Raw genomic sequence first — 23,812 nt, forward strand, 5'->3', positions numbered from 1 at the left:
GCTTTCCACGTTGATCGATTGGTAGCGGCCTGAATCCTGCGCTTCCCTGCTACCTTTACGATGTCGTCGGTCCACCTTGTAGGTGGACGTCCCACGTTGCGCCTTCCGGCTTTATATTCAATGACCTGAATTCGATTTTCAAAATGCTTCAGGGTTTGGGTTATACCATTATCGGTCCGATTGACCCATGTCATACATCAATGGCGTCTCATGATGTCAGACACCAGGGTTGTGACTTCAGTTTTTAGATACAACCCACAGAAAAAACTTCCACGTGTCATCAATCCGACGAAGCGTCAAATAAGCTGCAAAAACAAATGCAATTCAAAATGAATATTTAAAATCCACTGTAATTACGATGGCAGGTTAGTTTGCTATTAATCAATTTACCTGCTCACCCCGCGTGACTGAAACCTGGTAATGAACAACAAATAACCGACTAAATGACAGCGCAGTTTTTCAGCTAGTAATATGTGCACGTTGACAGCCAATTATGGGCACCAAAACTGTGAAACACAATTTAAATGTCAAACTTTTGGCTGGTGTGCTGTTTTGAACCAGCTGCCTTGATGGAGTTACTTTTTGTAGGGTTTTATATTGAAACCATTTCATAGTGGTATAGAATACGAGTACTAGTAAAACATTTTTTAATTTGTCCTATTTAGGTTCGATTACCAAATAATGTAGAAAATAAAGGTTTATCTGAGTTTCTTCTATTCAATGTGTCTCATAATTAATGAGTAAACAATTAATCTGCTTTTAATGTTTCACATCATCAATATCTTAATAAATTAATTAACTACGCAATAACATAATATCTCATACATCTATTAAAATTAATTAGCAGCATTATTGTAGGTCAATGCTAGAAGTAGCAGTGCAAGAAATCAGTCACTATTGGCACCTTTTTAAACAAAGTCAAATAAAATATTATAAAAACATGTTAATTTTTTTTTTCTAAGTTGCCAGTACTTATTATTATTCTGTGGTATAATATAATATCCATAATCCAATTCACTAATATTTTTATAATATTATAGCACATTTCTGACAAGAAAGACCTAACTAACTATCTTGTTAGCAATCTGCCTATAATTTATATTTACAATCCATTTCTTAGTAAAACACGTAGTGCTAGTAAAAGATGATTCTGCATAATCGTGCGAAATTAATAACATGTCTACTAGTATAATTATGGCCTCGCATGACTTGTAAAATATCCAATTTTTCACGTACCTACCTATCTATTATTTAGAGTTGTAGCTAAAAAAATAATCACGCATCATTTGAAAAAATACAGCCTCATAATTTTAAACTATTAAATAAATACCTACACGATTTTTATTTGACTTAATATGTAGACTGGCGTAACTCATTGCCTAAATAATATTTACAAAAAAACAAAAGGGTACCTAATATTAACAATTGCTTAAAAAATATACATTTTCTTCAGCTTCTAATAAAAAAAAATGTATCTGTACATTCAGATAATAATTTGTTAATATTTCGTGCATTTATTACACTCTTACCAGTTTTAATTACTTTCTATAATCCTACGAGTAGGTCCTACTACACTATTAACATATTTTTAAAGTTTAAACACGGTCGATTTAGAACTTTCGTCGAGTGATTGATGATATTGGTGTTGTTGATAATTTAAAACTGAAAAGTTCTTAACAAGTTACGAGTTGAGTGGTTTACAAAATTAGTGCTGTAGATAACGTTTGATTTAGACAAAAGAATAATGACGTGTTTTTATTTTAAACAGACTTTAAATGTGCCAATTGGTTCTCTGATTAAACTGTTAGTTTGATCCAGATAAACGCAAACTGTCCTGATTTATCATATTACCGCACCACACGGCGATGGTGCACACTAATCTTAACTCGAACGTGTTATATAAGTGCCCCATTGTTGCACTGACCAGTTACAAACGGCGTGTATTCGCAGCCGCTCGTCAACAAGACGGTAACCCGAAAAAACTCTCATTAACCTAAATTCAAATCTACCTATCAACCAACTACTATCACTTAAATTATTCGCCATTATCATTATCAACGCTTAATTGATATTTAACAAACATTATCGTGCATTTACTAAGGGCAATCGTAATGTCGCAGCCATCGGCACTCGCTACAATATATCTCTCATTGCAACAGCGGCTCGTGTTTGAATAACAATGGAAAGTTTGTCGGTTTAGTGTTCAAAATGGCCGACGTGAAAAAGGAAGCTGAGCGAATAGAGGAGAATCCGTTGAACAGGAATGCTCCAGAAGAAAACGGAAAAAAGACGTTCAGGCAAAAGCTGCAAAATGTGAGGAGCAATGTGACCGTCGAGCCGATGCTGGGAGGGCTCATTATACCCAGCGTTTTGTCCAGGTTTGCTATGGGGAATCTCAATCTCGACAAAGCGTGCCGGGTCAACCTGCAGTTCGGAGACGAAGTCTGTGACGCTTTGATCAAAAAAACAAGTACGAACTATTCTTCTTACGAAAAAGAAGTCCAGGCACTAATCGCATCCATTGATATATGGAAGGGGATCATACACACAGCCTTGCCATGTATCATCATAATGTTTTTGGGAGCTTGGAGCGACAGGACGGGCAAACGGAAAATCTGCATCTTGCTGCCCGTGATTGGAGAACTTTTGACGTCCATAAACAATTTGGTAAACGTGTACTTCTTTTACGAAATTCCAGTGCAAGTGACTGTGTTCCTAGAGACGTTGTTCCCCGCTATCACTGGTGGGTGGGTGACTATGTTCCTTGGTGTTTTTAGCTATATAAGTGACATTACTACTGAAGAGTCCAGGACATTTAGAGTTGGTCTCGTGAACTTCTGCATGACCGCTGGGATACCGATCGGGTTTGCCTTGAGTGGGATTTTCCTGAGCAGATTCGGATACTACGGGACGTTCTCAATGACTGCTGTGATGTTCACGATTGCTCTATTGTATGGATTCATATGCTTAAAAGAACCCGACGTGTTATTGAAAGAACAAGGATTACCGCCTGTAAGTAGTTTATCGCTCTAATTTATGACAAGCTTAATAATCTAGGTTTTTATTTTGTTTTATGGATCGTCATTGGTTAGGCGTTTGATAATTTTGTTTATTAGATAATTTTGGTAGTTATAGATAGCCATGATGATAAGCAATAAATGGTAAAGCACCATTCATCGTCATCCACAGGCATTTTTTTCTATTGTCTGTTTAAGCGCAGGGTTTATTGTGATACTTTCAAACATCACAAAATGTAGGTCAAAACATAAACAATTATTCTGTTCACCATACGGTGATAATACTATCACATTTACTATTTATAATTTAACATCAGTGACTGCCGATATATGTGATAGGAATAATGATATTATATTAATTTGCTCCCAGCTATCTTAACTGGCGTTCTGATATGCGAACCATCGGGCTACGATGCCTTCTGGCGCTGGTTGAAATGAATTTCTAATTAATTACACATTACAAACAAAACAATGGACACCTAAGCTATTAGGTACTGTCAGGCTCAAATAGTCCGTGACACTCAAACTGGCCAAAAAGATGACAGCACATTTTATGCCAATGAGGGTTTTCGCGATTGAAGGATCCGCCAGATGGCGATACGTGGACGCGGGGTCCAGATGCTGCGTGATTGGTTATTTTTGACATGACATTGACAGATATGTCAAAATCCACCAATCACGCAGCGGTCGGACCCCACGTCCGCGTCCTGCCATCTGGCGGATTTTTCAATCGCGAAAACCCCCATTGTTACAAAGACGTGTTGCGAACTTTTTGGTTACATCGGGTGTCACAAACTATTTGAGGCTGACTGTACTACCTACATTGAGCTGCCTGCCAACTGTATTTTGTATACTTCTAAAGCGACTAGTCATGATATGTTTAATATGTTTGTTATGCGTGATAATAATCTCTAAAATATCTAATCTGTGTTTATCTAAATGCTTTTACATCCTATTTCAAATGCTAAATTAAAGTACATAATATTAGGTATATGCCTATATTATTACGATTTAAGAAAAATATTCGAAATTTAATCTATTTTCCAAAAATTTTCTTTAGATTTAAAAAAAACCCTACTTTCATCTAATTTAATGTCAATAACCCATAAGAAGAATCTGAATTAATGAGCAAAACAAATTCTTGTGTGCACTTACATATCACTAAAGGCTTGATTACCTGCTTCTTAAGCATCAAAAACATATTTTTTCCTTCTCAGATCAGTATAAACACAAATTGGATAATGATCAGACGATAGTCTTAATAAAATTATATTATGACTGATATCTGTCAGGAAATATAATAATACCGTCTAAAGATAAGAAACCGGTAGATTTAAATATCATCAAAGTCATGAAAGGGCTATGAAATGTCAGAAAACAATACGAAAAATGTACAATACGAAACGTTTTTATTATCTAAGCAAATATTGAAGGATAGATTGCGATATTTATTTTAAGTTTCTTTGTGCAATGCTGCCTATTTCGTTATTAAGAATGTTTTTTATGAAAGAATATTAGTAAATTGTAAATACAAAAAACTGATTATCCCGTTAGCCCCTCGTGGTATGCAAAATATTATAATGCTTGTGTTACGAATGGGTTCACCACAATAGACGAGCGCCGCGGCGGCGGGGATCGAACCCGCGTTTCCCCGGATCACGAGTCGGCCAGTCCGACACCTTCACCGTTCAGCTATCGTCGCTTCAAAATCCATTCAAATTGTTCGATCCATTCAATCCGTTTCAAAATCCATCATGTTTTAAAGGGCAGAGTTTTTTGTATCTATACTTAAGAATCAAACGAACTTACCTGTGATGTTTGATATCTAATTATACGAGTGTCTTGACCGAAGATGATTATGTTTTACATGCAGCAGTACCTGGGATGATGCCGTCCTTATCACACTTTTAGAGAATATTTATTTAAAAATATAAGTTTTAAATATAATAAAGTACGTGTTTTGACTCCTCAGCACCGTAGTACATTCCGCGGTCCGCCATATTTCTTGTCATTATTTTAGAGCAAATTTTTTCGATCGGTTAAGGGTAATTATTCTCGGGTGAGGTGGGACTGTAATCATCTTCGGTCAAGACACTCGTATAATTAGATATCAAACATCACAGGTAAGTTCGTTTGATTCTTAATTATACTTCGTATCTCTCCCGAAGATGATTATGTTTTACATGCAGATGTTTAGAGCATCGAAAAAATTACAACCGTAGAAACTAGTAACTTGTTCAAGGTATTTTAGTAAATAAACAAAACATTGTTTACTTTCGTAATAATTAATGATGGTTTTGAAACGAACAGTTAACAAAATCACAATCACACAAAAAGTTAAATTAAGTAAGTTTCTAGTCAAATATTTAAGAAATGCCTACTTGACAAGATTCGGTCCACCAGCTTGCAAGCCTTACGAATGACTTACAAATTTTAAATTATTATTAATAAATTAACGCCAGCCCGGTGGACGCAGACGTAGCCCGTATGGCGGGTATTATGAGCGCTATAAAAATCGATATTATCAAATTTGAAGTTCCACTGAGTTACCACTTTTTAAGTGGTTTTTGGTAACTGACAAAAAGATTATCATCTGTGCGTATACCAATAGTCCTGTCAATGTAAGATTTAAGTGTTGAGGCTGGGCATAGTACAAGGTTGTCCATAATGTACGGTAATATATAGGTACAATAATAAATGGTTGATAAAATTAATCTAGTCCGGTTTTAATGTTTTCATCAATTTCATCTACCTACTTTAATTTATATTTAGTCTGGACACAATAAAATATTATTAGTAATATTATTAGATAAACTCGGAGTATTCATTATCTGTGCAGAAACCAGAACTAGAAGAGGTATACACTTAACTGTAATTTTTTTCAGGGAAATGATAATTTAATACCAAGTAGTGTCATATTTAGGCGGTCTGAGGCGAAACACGCTTTTGAGAAAACGTTTAATACAGTCATTAGTAGTAATATCCTGATATAACAGTATAGAAAAAGTCAAACGGTAACAATTGAGAGTACTGTACTGTAACTAACACGAATAATTTAATTTGTCCGTTGAGTATTCCAATAAATGAGCTGAATTGGAATTACAACCATGATTTTAGACCTGAAGTATATTGTATAATATTAGTATGTACTATGTGAGAAAGATGTCATTAACATATCCAGAGAATTAGTAGGTGCGCCTCTCCTCAACTGGGATTGCCTGATAAGTTGCCGACCATCAGGGTTAAATCCGCATGGAGAGGATGATCAACTCTGAAGGGCGAACACAACAGATTTTTGTTAGGTTCGAAACGTATGACTTTTGAAACGAGGAGCTTTGACCACAATAGGTACCACGGTAGTAGGTCAGAATGGTACTACTACTATGCCCTTAGCGCCATTCTTTTTTTTTTTTTTTTTTTTTTTTTTGTATAAAACTTTAGAAAGTTACATTAAATGTGAAAGTATTAATAACTTCGGAAATATGGTCTAACTCCCAGGATGCATTCGTAGACCATTGGTGATTTTGAATAGTAAATGTACTTGCAAATAAGACGAATTCTGGAATACCAAAACGTAATGTGATTTCTGTAAATGCGTAGTCTGCTAAATTCATAGTAACGTGTCTATATTTGATTGACGAGATTCGAAATCTGTGACCGCGTTTTCACACCCAACCACACCAATTCCATAACTCTCGAACAGTATTATTTAAAGTGTGCTGTACCTATACTACCCCTTTTTTTATTAGGCAATAACCGTTGTATTGTCTATTCTTAATAAGTAGGTGAGATGCAAATGTTTCAAGATCATAGAGTGCAGCGAGCAATTCCAGGGTATTTAAATGTAAAAGTAACTGTAACTGGGCCAATTTCCGATGGCTGTTACACGATGCGCGATTGCGGTTGAGGTTGACCAGTGGTTGAGGCATCGAAACAAATCATTTGATTGCAGGGTACATGATGTGCTGTGTCAATGTAATCTCTCCAGTCTCCACTATGCTAAATTATGTTTTAAATACTTGGCAGATGCATTATAATGTTTATTGTAGTTATTTGAGTAATTGAGTGCCAAGATGTTTTTCCCGGTAACTTCGTGTACATCCAGCCGTAATTTTAACGGCGGGGCACGCTGAGGTCAATAACCCCAAGAATGAAGCAAATTACTGGAATGATATTTTTCGTAGTTTTTAGCATTACTAGTGTTTAACACTTTTGTTAAGTTAAATTAATTTCTATCGTATTAAATGTAAATTTTAGAAATGTAGGTAACATTATTATTTTGATTAGATAAAAAATCTTTTGTCCTCCTACCCTAGTTGCTCTTATAAATCTCCCGTTGTTTGAATATTATTCCAGCATTCTGACCGTTCCAATACATAAAAATTGGTACAGGTATTGGTACAGATAGATGGCCGAGTGATTGCAAAAAGTGTAAAACTGCTTTTAATAATTTTGTAAAGACAAAAGGCACCCTGCGGATGTAAGACAAAAACGAACGATCACGAAGAAATTCAAACAACTGAATATTAAAGTGCTTGGAGTTCCATGACAAACGAAGCCAAATTCATCCATTTTCAGCAATTGGTAATAAAAGATAGGAGTCTTTCAAATCTAAGGTTTTCACATATTAAAATGTATTGTTATATAATTAATTATGTAAAGTCAGTGGTAGTATTGCATTTTAAAATAGTTCATATTAATGAATTTATTTCATTCCTTTAAATGTAGAATAAATCTATGTCTACAATTTGGCTTTTGTACAGTTGTCGAATATACCTACTACTCCCCTCAGGTGTAGTATGTGACCTACATTGGGGTACTCCAACTTGGCATGGTTAAGTTTAAAATGGAATTTTATAACCCTGATCCAGGACAAAATAGTAGTATCATTTAATTTTGTTATGTTATGTAAGCCATTTATTTTAGTAGTATTTAAGTCTACCAGTTACTAGCACCTTGGTGCCTATCTGCTGAATAAAATTATCATCTCCGATTCGGTTGATGATAGTTGGGTCTCGGGTTAACCGGAGACGGCCCCGCGGCGCAGGCGGCGGCGGCGGAGCCGGCGGCTGCTGGGCTGGCCGGGGTTCACTCACTGCTCAGCGGCTGCCGCTCACAATGCCCCCCTTGCGTTTAAAGTCTGATGAGTTGTAGACGTGCTGGGCTGGTATTACTGAATTATATTAGTCATAGATGATTTCGAGTGGTCTGATAAATCTGAACCAAACAAGAGATTCGTTTTGATAAATCTTTTATGATATCTCTTTTTTTGCTTTCTAATGGAATTTGTGATAGCATATCTTCTTGACAGTGATTCTCTAATGAGTGTCACAAAGTAACCGCCAGCATCGCTCAAGGTTTTCATAATTCCTTACGGAATATTATTCCACTTGTGACATAGCTAGGTCATCAAATCATATTGAAGGCTCGGTGAAATCAGTTGCAATAAGGATGCGTACAGCAAACAGAAGCAGAATCAGATGTTCAGTTGTATTGCTGCCTTTGTTGAAGTAATTATTATGCGCAATTTTTAACAAGTAAATAATGTTTCATCAAGTCTTTTTTATTTGTAGGTAGGTAATCCATTAATCAATATTTTCCAACCTGTTGCTAGATCCTTGTGAAAGTCTTTAAAGGCTTTGTCTTGAAAAATACCCGGTATTTTCGTCTGATGTAGGTAATTATTGTATGCTATTTTAGTAATACTTCACAATAAAGATTTTTGTATTTGATAGGGTAACAAATTATAAATACCCCATGTATATTGTATATTATTATATTTATAATTATGTTATACTATTTTACGACGTCGTGTTGATACGTCTACCCACGTTATATGATAATACGTTAGGAAAATAATCAAAGCAAAATGCAATCAGTTTAAAAATGTCTTATCCACACACGATATATGCCGGGATAATTAATACGCTCAAAGGCAATAAAGCATCCACACGCGATATACGTCGGGATGTTTATGTATTTTGTATAACACGATTTTTGTACGTGTAGTTTAGTATCCACACACGATATACGCCGGGATAAGCAATAAATCATCCACACACGATTTACGTCGGGATGTTTATGTATTTTGTATAACACGATTTTTGTACGTGTAGTTTAGTATCCACACACGATATACGCCGGGATAAGCAATAAAGCATCCACACACGATTTACGTCGGGATGTTTATGTATTTTGTATAACACGATTTTTGTACGTGTAGTTTAGTATCCACACACGATATACGCCGGGATAAGCAATAAATCATCCACACACGATTTACGTCGGGATGTTTATGTATTTTGTATAACACGATTTTTGTACGTGTAGTTTAGTATCCACACACGATTAAGTCGGGACACAAAGTATTACCACGGAGGGTAGTTGAAAATATTCATTTTTAATACAAAAAATAGAAATTATTCACATTATTTCATAACAATTTCAAAATACACGATTCACAACTTACCAGAATGTTTTAAATATGTATGTATGTATGTCTGCAAATCTGCAGTGACTGCACGATAGAGACAACGATGTTTTTTCTGGTTCATCATCAGATAAAACTATAATTTGTCGTTGTCTATGTACATACGAGGTTTCTTAACAAACTTTTCACCATATCACTATTATCACCATTACTTGATAGTTTCCTTTTACCCATTTTTACGCTAAGTTATTTTTATTGAAAAAGTACGTGTGAGTCGGACGAACACCAACACAAGTAATGACAAGAAATATGGCGGACCGCGGAATGTACTACGGTGCTGAGGAGTCAAAACACGTACTTTATTATATTTAAAACTTATATTTTTAAATAAATATTCTCTAAAAGTGTGATAAGGACGGCATCATCCCAGGTACTGCTGCATGTAAAACATAATCATCTTCGGGAGAGATACGAAGTATAATTCTATACTAATATTATAAATGCGAAAGTAACTCTGTCTGTCTGTCTTGCTTTCACGCCTAAGCCACGATTTTGATGAAATTTGGCATGGAGATAGTTTGAGTCCCGGGAAAGGACATAGAATAGTTTTTATCCCGGTTTTTGAAACAGGGACGTGCGCGATAAAGTTTTTCTGTGACAGACAAAATTACACGCAGGCGAAGCCGCGGGCAGAAAGCTAGTATTTTTATATAGCTTTAAATAAGACCAACCGCTATTACTTATTGTAGACCATTATTGTAGTTTTTAGTAGGTATAGTTGTATGTATAGTTCTTGACTTACTGGATACCTCGAAATGAAACGAGAATACGAGTTCATAAATGTAATCCAATAACCAGAGGAGATTCTATATGCCCATTTCGGACTAAAACTAATCTAAATCGATCACATTTTATGGAACGAATAGAAACCTCTAAAGTGTCTAAAGTATTACAGTTTCGTAGAATCTAATCCCTAGAATGTTCATAAAATATTGTTGACTAAATGAATATTTTCGTTAAACCCATAATAATGTAAAAATATGTCTGGCTATTCGAAACAACTTTGGTCCTGAACGCGGTTCGAACCCCATTAGTTTTGGCACTATACAATCTGTACATAGTGTGTACAGTGTGTATTTTTAATTACTTATGAGTTATAGATTTCTGTATGAGTTACAAATTCAAGAAATTGCTTAATTTCAGAAATTAGGTTCCTTAGTCTTAATGTTAGGGCAAAACAGTGAAGTGTTTTAATTTTGATGCTACATTTTTAAGCATTTAGTAAATCCTACTTCATAATAATAATATCACTTCGTAACCTAATAATTATATATTTACTAACTTACCAGTTGTTTTCCATTCGAAGTATGTACTCAAGATGTATCGATATGATTTGTAGGTCAATGAACTATCCACAAATAATAATCACGATGGCGAACAATTAACAATGCGAGTGCAGAACAAATAATGGAATTAATGTAAATGATGTTGATCGAGTTATAAAATACTTCATCTATACTTATAATAAATCTGCAGAGAGGTCAATTCTGCACATGAAATATATTTTCAAAATAACTATCAGGGGGTGATACTGATGCTAAAAATGCAATCAGTAAAATTTTTGTCTGTCTGTCTGTATGTTCCTTATAGAAACAAAAACTACTCGACGGATTTTAACGAAACTTGGTACAATTATTCTTCATACTCCTGGGCAGGTTATAGTATACTTAGGAGCAGAGTAGTGTAGGGAAATTTTGGGAAAACAGGAGAAGTTACTCCATTTTTTATGCTTCCGTCGCGTGTGCAGCCTTAATGGTTAAATTTGGAAGGGACGTAGCTTAGGTACCGTAGAGGTGCACTAAGAAAGGATTTCCCGAAATTCCCACTGGAACGGGAATTAGCGGGAATTAGCGTCGTCCTTTACGTACATTTTCAAATAACATATAATATTTGGTATTAAACAAAATAATATGATAAAGTGAGTACATAATGATTTATCATCTGAATAATTTTATACAAACTGTAAGTTAGTTTAGCAAAATTAGCAATACCTACTTACGTTTAAATTTCAATATTATGTAGGTATTTTTTCCCAGTAAATTCACGATTTTCGGACATTACTACATAAAATTATTTCATACAGCATACTAGGTGTTGCCCGCGGCTTCACCCGCGTGAAATATAGTGTCACAGATCGGCATAAATTATAGCCCATATGTTAATTTGGGTTACAAACAATAACACTGTAAAGTTTCAACAAAATCAGTTCAGTAGTTTTTGCGTGAAAGAGTAACAAACATCCAGACATCCAAACTTTCGCATTTATAATATTAGTAGGATAAACACAGCGATGGGTGCCGGGAATAAAGCCACAATCGACAAAACACAATTTTACAGGAGAAGAGATTTAGTGTCAATTTTGAATAATTCTAAACTACGAGGCGTATCAAAACGGTTTGTATATCAAACGATGCGTTATTTTTTCTGGAGTAACATTTAATGTGCATAAGGTTATAGTGCTTAGAATATACTTTAAAAAAGGTAGAAATACATATTGCCGCTTCATAAATTGAAAGTCGGTTCCGTAAGAGTCCATTGTGGTTTTATTCCGGTAAAAAGTGTGCAATTAATCAAACAGCAATAGTGTATTGCAGCCTCGGGCGCTGATCTGAAGGATACAGTAATAGCCATTTGCTTGTAGAAGATTAAAATAAAAGTTTTAACATTGTATATGGCACGATTATTCCGGTCAACAAATTTTAAATGATGAATGGGAATAACGATTCAATATCCATAGTGCTTTTGGTAAATCAGGCAGTTTCAAAGATAAAATTCTGAAAAAAATTCAAAAGTTGTATTGGGATCCGCAGTTTACTAAAATCACTTAATCGGAAAACTGCTATGGCTATTGCGGCTTTATTCCAGGCACCCATCGACAGCATTACGTACAGCACTTTTGGAACAAAAGAGGATCCATGATACAGCGTAGCATGTCTACACTAATATTATAAAGAGGAAAACTTTGTTTGTTTGTTTGTTTGTTTGTTTGTTTGTTTGTTTGTTTGTTTGTTTAGTTGTAATGGATAGGCTCAAAAACTACTGGACCGATTTTAAAAATTCTTTCGCCATTCGAAAGCTACATAACTCACGAGTAACATAGGCTAAATTTTATTTTGGAAAAAAAGAGGGTCCCGTAAAATATTTGGGATTTTCATAAGACGTGGAAAAGCGCCATCTATCGTCATTGGTTAAAATCTTCTTGCGCCTGACAAAAATTTTTGAGGTACGTAAATATTCATGAAGGCAAAGCTGTCAAACGCCATCTATCGACATCATTAGTAAATTAGTAACTAAATATTACATGTACTATGAATAGCGCTGTTCGTAAATAATATTGAAAATTTAATAAATAAAGATATTTTATGTAATTGAACCATTCACTGTATGTACCTATTTGAATCATTCACTGTGTTTAAACGAGCAAATCAAAGTGTTAATTAGTGACTTTTTACAAACTTCCTTGCAAATTCTTACTATGTGCCGCCATCTACCGAGATGAATATTAGGGTACGGTTTAGCGGCGGACAAATGGGATGGGCGCGTGGGCGATTGTAGTTAAATAGGATAAGAATTACTTCGTTTTTATTTTCTGTATGTAATTTGTTAATTTTTTGGTAGGGTCTTTATTTTAATTACTTAGGTTGGTAGGTACTTACTTATTTGATTTTAATGATAATTACTATAGGTACGTATAATTTTAGTAGAAAGAAAGGTCATTGAATGACTAAGTGACTCACTCACTCATCACGAAGTCTCAGAAACTACAAGTCTCAAAAGAGTTCTCATAGGAGTTAATGGTCTATTCCACCTGGCTTTGATCACCAAGATGATCAAAGTGGAATCCAGTTAAATAATTTTTTAGTGTTCTTTGATCACCTATAAATAAATCATACCTCTGAATTGTCACATACATGTATGTATGTCCAAATGGCTCCAATGGTCCAAATGGCAAATGGCTGATCAAAGCCAGGTGATCAAAGTGGAATACACCTCCTTTTAGAACGTAGGTAGTCACTAAGACGAAATTTTGCAAAATTCAACCCTTATGGGAGTTAAAAAGGGGGTTGGAAGTTTGTATTGCAGTCCTCGGTTTTTAAAGTAAGAGACTTGAAAGTTAAAATGTATGCTCACTATGATCTCTAGATATTGTGGAGGTGTACATATACTGTTCGGTACACTGTGGTACTGTGTACACATCGGTTTGCCGACGATATTGTGGTCATGGCAGAATCGTTGGAAGATCTTGGAACAATGCTCGAAGACCTTCATCGATTTTCCCAACAGGTAGGCCTGAGGATGAACATGGACAAAACGAAGCTTATGTCGAATGTCCATGTTGCGCCCAACCCAGTTTCAGTTGGGAGCTCAATTCTCGAGATTGTCGACAAGTAGGTATGTTTACCTCGGACGAACGATCCAGCTAGGTAGGTCCAATTTCGAGAAGGAGGTCAATCGTCGAATCCAACTCGGCTGGGCAGCGTTCGGGAAACTACGCAACATCTTTTCGTCCAAAATACCTCAATGCCTGAAGACTAGAGTGTAGGTATAACCAATGTGTGTTACCAGTGATAAGTTATGGCTCGGAAACGTGGCCTCTCACTATAGGCCTTATACAGAAGCTCAGTTGCACAGCGTGCTATGGAGAGGGCTATGCTTGGTGTTTCTTTGCGAGATCGAATCAGAAATGAGATCCGTAAACGAACCAAAGTCGCTGACATAGCCCGACGTATTAGCAAGCTGAAGTGGCAATGGGCAGGCAGGGCACATAGTACGCAGAACTAATGGCCGATGGGACAGAATGGTTCTGGAATGGAGGCCGCGCACCGGAAAACGTAGCGTGGGACTTCCACCTACAAGGTGGACCGACGACATCGTAAAGGTAGCAGGGAAGCGCTGGACGCAGGCCGCTTCCAATCGATCAACATGGAAAGCATTGGGGGAGGCCTATGTTCAGCAGTGGACGGCTGAAATGGTGGTGGTGGTGGTGGTACATATACTGAAAATGTATCATTAGAAATCAACTACGGGGGCTAAAGAGATAAAAGGAGGGTTGGAAGTTTATATTATGAAAGTCCTATGTGTTTAAAGTAAGAGAGTTGAAATTTAAAATGTATGCGCTATAGATGCTAAGAGCTGATTTTACGAAACTCCACCCCTAATGGAGTAAAACGAGGTCCACGCGTACGAAGTCGCGGGCGGCCGCTAGTAAATAATAGAAATACAAATAGTTTATTCAGTACATAGGGCCTTTCTAGGGCACTTATACACGTCCCAAATATAGCTTGCCCTACCACCACTTCGGGACAACATATGGGCTGGTGCTGAGAAGAAGTGACGGAAGAAACTCAGTCACCTTTGTCAGCCTCTTTTTCAATAAAATACAGTAATTTATAGCTTGCATGACACGCAATAAGTGCGAACTAGGCAGGTAAAATCCACGCAATCTTGTCATTTAATATGTCCATAATTAATTGTTGATTTGATGTTAATAATATCTATTGATGTGCCGTTCCCGAGAACGCTCTCTCAGCTGAGAATATTCTCGGGACCGTTCCCGGGAGCGTTCTCCTAAGTGAGAAAGGTTGAGAATCATGTTTATCTAATGGAAATAAATAAACTTTCTTAAGTAAAATAGTATTAAATTAAGTCAACAGATAAGTGTATATTAAACAATACACTCTATTTGCAGTGAAAGGCTATATTCTCAGTGTTCCCGAGAATATTCTCGGGAACTTTCTCGGCAATATTCTTGGCAACTGCACCTTTATTATATTTTATTTTTTTCGTCGTGAAATGTCGTTTTAATGATATGTATGATGACAGAAAATTCTTTTTACACGTAATTAAATAATGTAACTGTCCATTTTTTCGTTTTTAACACGCTCTTATTAGGTCGTCGTGTATGTAACTAACTATGTAATGGAATCTTAGAATCGGAATTGCACGCACTTCTAAGTCTTGTATCATCATGAAAGTTGGCAATTATATGTAAGTAGATTAGAAATGGCAATACAATATTGTGGTACCAGCTGGTCTGATGATGGGACTGGAAGGTGGCCAAAAGAACTCCTAAACGAAACGACGGAATCACATCGAGTTTGGGTTCATTTGATGTCTTTTCGAGATCTTTAAGTGCTAGATAATGTCCAGGGTCCTAATGATGGAGTCAGGAGGTAGCCATAGGAACTCCTAAACGAAACGGCGGAAACTCATCGAGATTGGGTTCGTTGTATTTGTCTTTTCGAGCACTCTAATGCTAGATGATGTCCAGGGTCCTGATGATTTTTGGCTTTTTAGTGCTGTTAGTAATTAAAAGCGTGTTTTTAGTTTTTTAAACTATTCTTATTTGACATTAAGGGCATATTTCACAATCGCTTAGTAAGGGCCTGTTTCGCCACTTCTGGATAAGTTGTGGATAGCCTGTCTGACGGATCATTTGACACATTTTTATAGAAAATACGTGCTTGGTAGATTGATCCGATACTTAGAAGAATGGTTATACTCCTCTTCAAAAAAGGTGACAAAACCTTGTTGAAGAATCATAGATCCATTTCGCTTCTGAGCCATGTCTACAAGCTGTTTTCGATAGTCATTACGATTTGTCACGCTAGCAGGCTCGACGACTTTCAGCCCCCTGAACAAGCCGGTTTCCGAAAAGGCTTTAGTACCATATACCATAATAATATACGCAACAGCAGATTATATGGAAGATCAAGGAGTATAATCAGCCACTTTGCGTTTGTGAACTATGAGAAAGCCTTCGATTCGTTTGAAACATGGGCAGTGCTTCAGTCTCTTCAACTGTGCCAAATTAACTATTGATACATTAAAGTGTTGAAAGGCTTGTACAAACACGCCACAGTGACAGTCCGTTTTAAGATCAGGACCCGAAACCTATCCAGTTGCACCGAGGGGTGAGACAGGGAGACGTCATCACCACCGCCCTGGAAGATGTTTTCAAGCTTCTGGGCTGGAGCGGATTCAACATAAATATCAACGGCGAGTACATCACCCAGACAGCAGACGATATCGTAGTCATGGCTGAGATCGTGGAAGATCTAGGCACAATGCTCGATGGCCTCTAGAGTCTCTCAACAAGGGGGTCTCAAAATGAAAATAGACAAGATTTAAAAATGATGTCTAAAGACCGTGTTGCACCCACTCCTCTAAAAGTTGGAGACTCTACACTCGAGGTTGTTGACAATATACCTGGGACAAACAGTCCAGTTAGGTAGGTCCAACTTCGAAAAAAAGGTCAATCATCGAATCCATATCGGCTGGGCAGCCTTTGGGAAGCTTTACGATATTTTCACGCGGCTTCTCCGTCGCGTCGCCACTCCACTTTAAATCCACTTTAAATCCACTTTGAATCCGCTTTGAATCCGCTTTGAATCCGCTTGCAATCCGCAAGGGTGGCAAGGACCTTAAAACTCAGAGGCACACTGATGTTCAAATACCGTAGCCGAGTCCTAAAGCCGCGGTACGCGTTCGCCACGAAGAGTGAGCAAGACAGCAATATCTCACTCACAAGTTTCATGCCTTGTTTATAACGACTAGTCTTAACGCCCAGTTAATAAAACATCGAAACATCATAAATAATATCACATATAAAAGACAAAATTAAAATTAAAACTAAATGTATTCTGTCGAGAACACTGAGAATATTCCCGGGAGCGTTCTCGGTTGTCGAGAATATTCTCACTGGGTATATTGCCGGGAACGAGAACTTTCTCAGCGGCACATCTCTAATAATATCCATTGACAAAATTCTTAAATAGTAAGCTGGTTGATTTGTGGTACACCATGTATGTATATTATTGAATTTTGTATCTTTAATTGTTGAAATTAAGGTATCTTATCTTCATTCTTGTCGGCATACTCGTTTTATAATTATGGTACAATTTTGCTGGTCATCTCCTTTATGCTATATTTTTATTGTCCCTATGTATAGCACTATAATGTCCGTGGTCATAATACAGTATTAATAGAAGCTGGAATCGCTTACTCATTTATCTTACTCGATAACGTTAAATATTTATCTAACAATGGATACCTATAGTGTGTGGCCACGTGAGTAAAATTTTCGACATAAGTAATCTTTGGTGTAGTTTAGAAGATAAGAGGATTAAACAGATACTTATCTAGTTTGGCTATTAATTAACAAGCTTGCAATAGTCAATTTTTCTTCAGTTTATTATTATTTATCACTCTTTTTTCTCAAACACAAAATTCTCAAACTAATCGCCATAGTATAGTCGACATCAGACTAAATTTCGTTTGCAAAAATTCACCCATCACAACTGAATAAAGTGCTGCAGTGTATCCAAATCATCAATTTGCCTTTGAGAGAGGTAGTAGGTGTAGACATAGAGGTGAAAACTAAAGGCTTTGACCAACTACATTATATCAATGCAATTTATGTATTTGTAAGCTGTTTGTTTTCCGAATAAAACAAAATAAATAAATAAATAGACATACCTAGTCCTGAATGACCTAATAATGGTGATGATGAAAATGCTGCAACGTTTAAGTTGTTGAGCAATAATTGTCCGTATTAATTCTTCTTAGTATGGGAGCTTGATATATTACTTGTAACAGCTTATTAAAGTACTAGCTAATGCCCGCCTGAAATTCAGTTTTTCACATGTGCGTCAAGCTAATCCCGTCATAGGTGTAAACCGCGCTTGAATTTATCTTCGCGCAGATTATTTCTATAAAAAACTTACTCATAAGAGATCGTTTATCGACATTGCGAGACTCCATGCGAGGCTGTTTACTCGCGGTGCATCAAGCAGCTAGCCAATAAACCTCACAGTGTCGATACGCATATGAATTATATGGTGTAAAATAACTATAATTATTTCTCCAGATAGAACGCAAGGCCAACTCAGATGTGTCCTTCTTCGACACGACCCACGTGCTGGAGACCATCGGCGTGGCCTACCGCCGTCGGCCGTCCAACAGGAGGATACGGCTGATACTCACTCTGCTAACAGTCTTCATACTTTATGGACCTGCCATGTGTGAGTATTTTAATATCTTTCACCCATCTTTCGTTTCAAGAGGTTTAACCGAATCCCGTGAGTATTAAAATAACTTCTTTCACTTATTCGTTCCGACCGAATTTCGTCCAATGTTCAACAAAGGCCTCCCCCCCACGGATTTCCACAAGGTTCCATAGGTCGTATCTGCTCTGCACCCCTTCGGTGAGATATTATTGTTCTCAATAACAAGCCCATATAAAAACGTCGACTTTTACATAATATGCCTCATAATTCTCAAATCACTATTTTCAGCTTTCAAAATTTCACAATTGGCCATTATCATAAAAACACAAAACCTTCTAAAAATATTTTTTCAGAAACATGTCATACCTCTGCCGAAATAGGTATTGCAAATTTCGATATTTTATTTACGTGGGATTCGTGCATTAATTTTTCGCCATCTGTTACGTACGAAAAGCAGCAAAATAATCAATTACAACTACACTATGGCTGTATTTATACCACTATACTGTGTATATCTAAGCGTGCCTTTAAAAGGTCATCAGATTCTTGGTTAGGTTGGTTGCTTTATAGTTTAAAGGTTGGCTCCTTTACTAAAAATAGTATTTTCATCGTGTGAACTATTATTTACCCGATAGAACCTTAAATAGTTACTTTGAAGCCGCTCTTGACCAAATATAGGTACGAATAAGTACTATACCTACTCATAGTAACGAACGAGTAAGTTTGCTCTCAGATAGCTTCGTTTGCGTTTTTTCAAATCAAACCAAAAAGTAGAATGCTTTATCTATTATGAAATTATGAGCCAAATGAATATTCTCCTCAATTTGATAATTATTGATACTTTTGGCGGGTTATAATTGTCAACTGTCAAAATATAATAAAATTACAACAAATTCACAATCATAATACACAGTCAGCTTTTTTCTCAAATAAAAAATATTGCAAGAAGAATCCACTTTTTTAGCATTAAGGCTGGGTTGACACCGCAATTAGTATAGTCCATACTATAGATTGCTGTATTAATATTGTTTGTTTGTTTATTCTTCCAGCCGAACACACAGTGTTCTACCTATTCGTGCGGAATCGACTGAACTGGGACATGGTGAAATACGGCCTTTTTGCTTCCTATTCCATCGTCCTACATTCCTTTGGTAAGTTAACAAAGCTGATAGTAATTAATTCATACTGTAATTCAGTAAATTATTATGACTTGCCTTCTTTCTTAAAAATTAACAGATTAACGCCGGTATTCACAAACATTACTATGAGGTCTCACAGTTCGCGTGGGCGCACAGGTTGACACATGAACTAATCATAGAGCTCTATTCATCAAGAAAAAGGTTTTATTATGTTTGACCGCTATATGTCTGTAGCACCCGTAGCTTTGGGTGAATCGATTTGGATGCGGGTTTTTCATACTTTTAATGAAGATTAGTTTTTTACAGGTTTTTTCAACCGATAAGACTGAATTTTCGATTCTTTTGTATGCTTCTGTTGTGTGGTGTGTATTAAAGAATATCTATCTCCCAGGTGCCATGTTCTCCATCACGGTGCTGAGCAGGCGGCTACAGGTGGATGACTCGGTGCTGTGCATCATCTCCATCATCAGCAAGTTCGTCGGCTCCGTCTGGACGGCGTTTGTGAGGACTGACATGGAAATGTACTTAGGTAATTGAATTCAATGCTATGGAAAGGGCTATGCTTGGTGTTTCTCTACGAGATCGAATCAGAAATGAGATCCGTAAGCGAACTAAAGTCGCTGGCATAGCTCGATGGATTAGAATGGGCAGAGGACCGACGACATCGTAAAGGTAGCAGAAAAGCGCTGAACGCAGGCCAACCGGGCAACATAGAAAGCATTGAGGGAGGCCTATGTTCAGCAGAGATCGTGCTATGGCTGAAATGATACAAATTACTATATCCGTGGTAAGCTGTATATGCTTGTGTTACGAGTGGGTTAACCACAATAGTCCAACGACGGCGGGGTTAGAACCTACGTTCCTCGGATCTTGATTCAGACAGCCCGACACTAAGCGCTCCTGCATACGACGCCGCCACCGCGCCGCCGCCGCGCCGACGCCGCGCGCCTACACTGTTCATACGCACCGAGTAAAGCCCGCCGCCGCGCCGCCACCGCGCCGTCATAGCATAATTTCGCCGGCGGCGCGGCGGCGGTCGTGTGCAGGAGCGCTAAAGTATATTCTATTCTGTTCTAAATGCTTCTAAATTGACCAATTTAATTTTAATTTCAGTACCAATCGCCGAAATCATGAACGCGACAACGTTTACTTCGCTACGGTCAATCATCTCGAAATTGGTCGAGAAACAGGAAACAGGTACTTACGTCTCTATCAACTACCATTACTGCAAGTTTAGCAACGTCATGTAGATGCACCGTGACTTTACCATTTAACTTGACAACGACTGTGCGGAAGTTATTATCAAAGGAATAGTATGATTTTGCCATAAAATTACTAATAACACCTACATCATTATTTTGTTCTTCAAATTTTCAAGTCGTCATAGAGATTACTGATTAAATCTCATACAAAATCAAACTGTTTTATCTTTTATTCATATTGTTTTCCTTAATTTGCGTTGACTTGTACTTTAAGCATAATTTCATTTATCCTATTTAAAACATTGTCCCCCTTATTACAAAAAAGTTAACCCGGGGACGGACACTGGTTTAAAACGATATTTCCATACTAAATGATCTAAAACAAGGGTTCGATCAAAGTCTACCTTTTTATAATAAGGGGGTATAAATTCAAAAATCTGGGGCGGCTTGAGATGTATTATTGTATCTTCCCTTTCACAGCCAAGGTGAACTCTCTCTTCTCCCTGACGGAGACAGTCGCAGCTCTGCTCTTCCATCCCTTCTACTCCTGGACCTACATGAGGACACTGAACGTCTTCTCAGGAACAGTCTTCATTATCAGCGCCATCCTCGTGATACCAGCTCTTTGTATTGTAACGTAAGTCTTTTGGATATTGATTGAAAAAATACACAAACACTCGGTGAATATTACCCGGTTGAGTTTTTATTGGTGATCAGGCTGTAGATCCTGGCTTCACAGGAGTTGCAGCGGTAGGAACGAGAGGTGGGAATACTCCATGGAACTGGAGCTGTACGAATGCTGCCGCAAATGAAGCTCCAACCAATTAAATTATTCGTCAAAGAGTACAAACTTCTTCTTCTTTATCCACCTGTCTTCCATTATCTGCCACACCGTCAGCTGTCTTCTTAATATTGATGGTTCATCAAAATTCGGAGCATCTCATAGTTAGATTTTTGAAACGCGGTCCAATTTCCTTCTTCTTTAGTCAATTCTTCGACAGACGTGGCCAGTGCCTTACACCTTGTTGTTCCTACAAAGCCTGGCATATTCTTAAAAAAAAAAACTAAGCTATATTTTACTATTTTCAGAACCTTCTACGTACAGCAGAAGATAACACAAAAGAAGTCCAGAAAAAAGGCATTGGAAGAAGAAGAGAAAAAAGAGTCTGAATTGAAAAAGGCTGGACCTCTTGAATTCCAGCCTTCCAAAGTAGCCACAGAATAAAAAAGTACAAATTATATATATAAGTTTAGTCTTTAGTACAATGCCTACAATCATCGTCCTATACATATATTGGCGCAAGTACACTATGCGATAAATTGGCCGTAATTGTGTGTGTGAACACCATTTCGATTACTTTCTCCTTCCACCCCTACGTCACCCTTACTCCTGGAAAATTTTACACATAGTTACTTTCGCCATATAAATATCTTTATTTTAGTGTTCGGGGTGTTTCGCGATATATTCACGTCCGAAATATGCACTGTGATTGTTCTAAATAAATAATAATTTTTAATTTAGATTATTTTTAAGTTCGTTTTGGCAAACTTTTTTTTACCGCAAATATTTTAAGCTGTATATACTCTTTTTTGTTTTGTTTTCTTTATTTATAAGGCTTTGTAAATAACTATATCATATATTTCTTTTTATCTTTATTTTTATTACTTTTTAAGCTGTTACGTCAAAGTTCTGAGATTTTTAAAGGCCCTTCTCAAGAAGACCTCACCATCAACATCACACCATGACTATTGTAACAACAACGAGAACACACCGTCATTATTTTAATACGAATACAAATAATAATGAATGAAGAGGCATGTTCATTTATTTTTGTCTATTAAAACCATTCTTAATTCATTTAACTATTAATTGCATCATGTTACTGATGTAACTGTACTCGTACATTGAATGTTATTTCAATCTATCCAATGAATGAGTATTTGTCTTTTGCTAAAAAACTATTCATCATCATAATTTCAGCGACAGGACGTCGCCAGCTGACCTCTCCCAATTATCGTCCAAAATACCTCAGTGCCTAAAAACGAAAGTGTGAGAAAAACTATTATACAAATAAATATTTCCTATAACTCACGAGTAAGATTTAAAATAGTATTATTATTCGTTTAGATTTGTTATTTTTTAATTAATTTTTAAGATGTTTTTTGTAAGTTACTCCATTTATGTAAATCAAATCAAATTGAATAAAATATCGTTATAAAAATATCATTTAATTTATTTATATTATTTGGAAAACATATAGTCGCAAATACACAATTTAAATTAGGTGCATTAAAAAAACGCACAAACCAATTTCTTCTACTAATATTTGCATTAAACACGTGTTTATGGCTGAATAAGTAATCATAATTTTCTTATTTTCGATCTTCTGTACACCCAATTCAAAGTCAAATAAATATTTATATTTTTAATTAATATTTTGGTTTTCAAATAAAAATAATTTTAACATACAGGGTGATTTTGTAATCAGTATCCAAATTTTTAGGACCGACTCAGAATCAGTAACTTAATCGATTCACGTAATATAATAGAAAACAATGTTTTATAAATTCAAGAAACCTTCATCATGTATTTTCGATCTTCTGATTAACAACTATTGCCGTTAGAGTAGGTATAAACTAAATAAAAATATTTTCGTAAAAATCAAATAACTCACTGACGCAATTTACTTGCCTATGTGTTTGCTAATAAGGTTAAAATTTGATCGTAGATATTTGCATGAGGCATACGATGTTTCTATTACAAAACCATAAATGACATGATATAATTATTTTAAACAAAAAATGGATAATTTTAATTTGATTATGACTAATTGTGCTAATGTGCTCACACCTCGTGGTAAGTGCTGACCTAAATTGCATAAATCATTGATAATAAAAAGATAAAGAAACAAAAAGTGATATATACTATTAGTAGTGCGTGGATTGACTGTCATAA

At 36.4% G+C, this 23,812-nt stretch overlaps 1 protein-coding gene across 1 annotated transcript; it reads left to right on the forward strand.

Annotated features, from left to right (window-relative positions):
* Positions 1-1,932: 1,932 nt before the first annotated feature.
* LOC135088483 (proton-coupled folate transporter-like) lies at positions 1,933-23,088 on the forward strand. Its single transcript, XM_063983308.1, has 7 exons — positions 1,933-3,012; positions 18,377-18,530; positions 19,565-19,666; positions 20,046-20,183; positions 20,768-20,851; positions 21,337-21,493; positions 21,946-23,088. Exons 1-7 carry the CDS (start codon positions 2,209-2,211, stop codon positions 22,079-22,081), a joined length of 1,575 nt encoding a protein of 524 aa, XP_063839378.1. The 5' UTR covers positions 1,933-2,208; the 3' UTR covers positions 22,082-23,088.
* Positions 23,089-23,812: the final 724 nt, after the last annotated feature.

The sequence above is a fragment of the Ostrinia nubilalis genome, chromosome 4 (genome assembly GCF_963855985.1).
Source record: "Ostrinia nubilalis chromosome 4, ilOstNubi1.1, whole genome shotgun sequence".
NCBI lineage: Eukaryota > Metazoa > Arthropoda > Insecta > Lepidoptera > Crambidae > Ostrinia > Ostrinia nubilalis.

Excerpts from the sequence above, each read along its gene's own strand:
- LOC135088483 (XM_063983308.1), top strand. The coding sequence starts at position 2,209 with ATGGCCGACGTGAAAAAGGAAGCTGAGCGAATAGAGGAGAATCCGTTG. Across the intron at positions 18,531-19,564 it reads ACTTTATGGACCTGCCATGT|CCGAACACACAGTGTTCTAC; the intron begins GTGAGTATTTTA and ends TTATTCTTCCAG. Across the intron at positions 21,494-21,945 it reads CCAGCTCTTTGTATTGTAAC|AACCTTCTACGTACAGCAGA; the intron begins GTAAGTCTTTTG and ends TACTATTTTCAG.